Source organism: Penaeus chinensis, chromosome 3, assembly GCF_019202785.1.
Source record: "Penaeus chinensis breed Huanghai No. 1 chromosome 3, ASM1920278v2, whole genome shotgun sequence".
Classification (NCBI taxonomy): Eukaryota; Metazoa; Arthropoda; class Malacostraca; order Decapoda; family Penaeidae; genus Penaeus; species Penaeus chinensis.
In genome coordinates this window covers 14,048,271-14,053,270 of record NC_061821.1, presented here as the reverse complement: position 1 = coordinate 14,053,270, position 5,000 = coordinate 14,048,271, and the positions used below count along the sequence as shown (strand labels likewise).

The following is a 5,000-nucleotide window of genomic DNA, read 5'->3' as shown; positions in this document are numbered from 1 at the left end:
CTTCATTTTGATTCTATATCTGAATGTATTATCATAAAACATTATATATTTTCTCACAGAATAAATAGACTAGTTTCCCCCAAAATGATACGGCCGCATGTGAAAAAGGTGAGTTCCTGAATGAGAATGAATAGTTGCACAAGGTAAGCTGTATCAGCTCATGGCGAAGGCAAGGTACAGTACTTGTGTTCGAAAATTATCTATACCTACTTAAAGATACGTTTCTGGGAAGGTACCTTGAGTAATTATCAGTTAATTACAAGATATTTAGTATGAATGTTTATCTATCGTTATAGTTTTGTTTCACTGACGTCCCCATGAAACCTTCCCGCTTTTCAGTACTGACGAATTAGAGAGAATAAATTAGAACTGAAAAAATTGTTTATCAAAATTATGATCATACGTACATGCTACTGCTTTAAGAGAAAGTTATCCTCACACACAGCTCTTCCTCCCCCTTTCTCTCTCTCTCTCTACATATATATATATAGACATATATATTTATATATATACACATATATATTTATATATATACACATATATATAAATACATACACACACATACATACATACATACATACATATATATATATGTATGTATGTATAATGCATATATATATATATATATATATATATATATATATATATATATATATATATATGCATATATATGTACGTATGTATATATGTTTATCTATATAGATAGATAGATAAATCGATATAGATATGCATAGAACCGTCGAGGAACGACTTATTCGATATTCGAACATTAAATTATTCTTCCTTGACATTACACTTGCACTTCCGCGCCTCCGCTGCGCCAGAGCCATCTATTCGAGTCCGTCCCGGTACCATGTCCGACTCTGCGAACCGGTTCGCTTCATTAACATGATCACTGATCAGCAGTTATGTGAAATTAATTTCTGTGTTATGAAGTTTACTTGTTCTCAAATATTGAGAAATACAAAGCCTGTTTTCATTATTTGTTACGATAATGGAATGATTTATGTGTATATATTTCCACTTCATATTGTATTTCAGTAACCTTTAACTGAAATGGTCATAAACAAAAATTGTACTGTGAAAGTGTGCTTACATTGCATGAGCAATAATGCGAAAGCTACTTTTAATGACATTTTTATCACACAAATAGATCGTGTTGGCTCTATAAATGGTTATTGCATAAATGACGTCCGTCGAAGAAGACTCAAGATACAGAATGATTTTATGGAATATACTGTTTGTATAACAAACGCACGAACACATTTGCATGCACACACGAAGCAGATCTCTCTTCCCGCGCCGCAGAACAGCCATCACACTGGTCATCACAAGCGACAAGCCTGGCCGCTCCGAAGATAGTCATTCCTCGTCTTGGGAAGCGCACCGCCACACGCGGCGCCTTGCGACGACTCCTCATCACTTCCGCTGTAAGGGCCGTCATAACTCATGAGGATGGAAGAGTACTGCAGCCTCGGCTGAGCTACGCTGATCTGAGTCACGTCAGGGCCATTGCTGATCATGCTCTCCGTGTTCCTCTTCCGCGCGGTGACGTCGTGAGCCTGGATCTTGACCTTGTTGTGCTGGTGGCGCCAGGCCAGGAACAGCACCACCGCGACGCCCATGAACACGAAGAGCACCGCAACTGCCCATGTGATGCTGCTGGTTGCTCCCATGTGGCTGTACGACTCCGTAGGGATCAGGCGCGACGCCACCTCGTTTGCCGGAGACCCTGGGGATGGACAGCATTTGTTATTCAGGACCTTGTTAGGCTACGCGCTGATTTTTTATGATACAGAGGTCTGAACGATAGCAAAGTCTGGAATTTGGATAAAACATTACTGGGTAGAAAAGAAACTTCACCTACGTTATTAGGAAAAAATGTGATTATGTATTTATACCGTAAACATAAATTATGAAACTATGGTGTGGGTATGTATATACATACATATATATATATATATATATATATATATATATATGCATGTATATATATATGTATATATATATAATTTAAAACAAACTCACCAGCAAGACATTCCAGATCGACATCGACCACGCAGGTCCTAATGCAAGAGGCTGCCACATGATCCACCTGACTGAGATCGACGTCGAATACCGAATCGATCGAGTAACTGACTCTTCCCGTCGGGGCCGAGAGCGAGAGCATCAGCTTCGAGCTCTTCCTCTGCCAGTCGAGGACGACGGTGTTCCAGGTGTTGGACGCGAAGAAAACCAGGAGAGAGGAAGCTGGCGTTTGCTGGAACTTTATTTCCAAGTTCATCATCACTATGTCGCTGTGCTGGAAGCGATTTGAAAAGCTGAATAAGAAAGTTTTCCCAGAACTGCTGTTCAGTTTTCTTTCTTGAGAAAACGGAATGCTTGAACGGAGTGACTATAAGCAGTAACTCATTAATTCATGATTCGAAACCATTGAATTCTCGTTTATTGGAATTTAGGATTAATGAATACATTATCTGCCGCAAAGACATTCGATACTTAGTAGTTTTATTGCATTTAAACTAGTTTATGGTCAATCAAAAGAATGAATTTCTGTTACAGTTAAATCAGCGAACAAGATCATTTTCACCACACGTATCAATATAGTGTTAAATCTACCTCAATGCTTCGATAAATGATCACCCTCCACTGTAGTTATTTTTGTACGTTCCATAAAACTGACAAAAAGAGAAGTTATCATCAACATTGACTATCAGATATCAGAAAATGAATCCCCTTAAAAAAAAGACTATGAATCTTAGGGGTTGTTTGGTCTTAAGGGATAAATCCTAAAGACCAAGCAACCCCTAGGATAGCGAATGGTTGTTTCATTTGAATTCCTGAATCCGTCACGCCATGTGTTTATTTTATTTTCAATGAATGAGTGGTCACACAAAGCCGCGTCGATTCGATCGTGTTAAGGCGCGACACAGACGGGAAGAAGGTGATATTATCTTTCCGGAAATCCGCGTCGCTTCCGCCAAGATGGCTTGTTTTGGTTCTCGGTTACATTTGCACCTTTTGATGTTCATAATGCGTTCAGTTACTTATATATATATATATATATATATATATATATATATATATATATATATATATAAGTCCTCATAGCATAAGATTGCTCCAATTTTATACAATAAATTCCTACAGTAGCAAAATACCTTAACATTTTGGCCACTCAATGAATACATTACTCCTTAATTTCTTTATTTACCTTTTTTTTTTTACATTTACATTATCATCACTATCATTACGGTTACATTACTATTATTATTACTATCACCATTATTGTTATCATCAGTATTGTTAGTATAACTTTAATAATTATTGGAAATCTGATTATCATTACAAACTTTATTACCACATTCATCATAATATTTATAATTATTGTTAGTTACCATCAATGCTTTTATTTGCTGACTCACTATCACTCCTATAACCATGTGTTATCATGTTCCATAATGTTAACGATAAAGATAAGATAATATAAATGTTAATGATATTGATAACGATGCTGATAATAATACGAAGAAAAATAAGAAAATGAGGAGAAGAACGAGCACAATAAATAATATGAGTAATATTACAATAGCAAGAATAACATTGGATTTCAACATAATTACTGATGTTACAAATGATTTCATTCCATGTATTATCAGTAACATTATTATCATTAATTGTAGCAGTAACAGCGGTATCATTAGTGTTAGTATTAGTATCATTATTATTATCATTATTATTATTATTATTATTATTATTAATACTATTAATGCTGCTACTACTACTACTACTACTACTTTAATTATCATCATTATTCTTTCCATTACTATGATTATTGTTATCATTATCATCAGTGTTATCATTATTATTCTCTTATTATTATAGTTATTATTATCATTATTATTATTATTATAAGTACTACTACTATTATCATTATTATCGTCATAATAAACCACCATGATAATGACAATAATAATAATAATAATAATAATAATAATAATAATAATAATAACATCAACAATAATAATAAAACTGATGATGATGACAATAATAATAATAATAATAATAATAATGATAATAACATCAACAATAATAATAAAACTGATGATGATAATAATAATAATAATAATAATAATGATAATAATGATAATAATAATACTGATAATAACAATAATAATGGTAATAAAAATAATGACAATAATAATAAATATTATAATCATTATTATCATTATCATTATTATTATAATCATCATGATTATCATCATTCTAATCATTATTACTATTATTGTTGTTGTTGTTATTCTTATTCTTACTATTATTATTATTGTTATTATTATTGTTATTAATATTACTGATGTTATTATCATCACTAATATTTCCTTATCCTTATCATGATCATTAGCATTATAATTATAATTGTGCTCGTATCTTTTAAATGCTATCGTTTTATTAAAATATATTCCGATCCTCAAAAAAATCCTCCATTCCACAGAAAATGGGAACCTACTCATGAAAAAAATATAGAAAACGACTCACCGAAGATGAATGAGTGAAGGTGAGATTGGCCACAGGAACGCGCCCTTGGCTGAGAATGAGTGTAAAAATTGCTCCGGGGACGTCTGGTGTTTTGATGGCCACGTTCACGGGCCAGTTTTCCACGTCAACTTCTGTCCTGCTTCGGCCCTTGCAGTCCCCTGTCCATACACCTGCAAATACAGCGATTGTGAGCGTCCAGTTACACATTGTCGATTTTTTTAAGCATCGCTATACACACGTCCAGATATGGACGTTGCTGCACATGAGCAGGGAGGAGGGGGGCCAAGACGAGGGGGCACACGTGAAACGGGGAGTAAGGGAGACAACGTTGTGCAACCATGGCAGGACGCGCGTCATAAAAAAAAGGAAACATTTCCTGTGTTTGCGATTTTATCTTTGTTTGTTATTCTACTTGATTCTGAAGATAAATCTCGTGAAACATCTCATGCAACACCGGAAAATCA

General features: G+C 34.3%; 1 protein-coding gene across 1 annotated transcript in view; it reads right to left on the bottom strand.

The window, feature by feature from the left end:
• Positions 1 to 631: 631 nt before the first annotated feature.
• The window catches only part of LOC125041710, a 12,056-nt gene continuing 7,687 nt past the window's right edge, over positions 632 to 5,000 (bottom strand). Inside the window, exons 2-4 of the mRNA XM_047636941.1 lie at positions 4,537 to 4,706; positions 2,029 to 2,302; positions 632 to 1,732 (exon numbers count right to left, since the gene is read on the bottom strand). Coding sequence (XP_047492897.1) covers positions 1,329 to 1,732; positions 2,029 to 2,302; positions 4,537 to 4,706 — 848 coding nt within the window. The 3' untranslated portion in view covers positions 632 to 1,328. The remainder of the gene's footprint in view (positions 1,733 to 2,028; positions 2,303 to 4,536; positions 4,707 to 5,000) is intronic.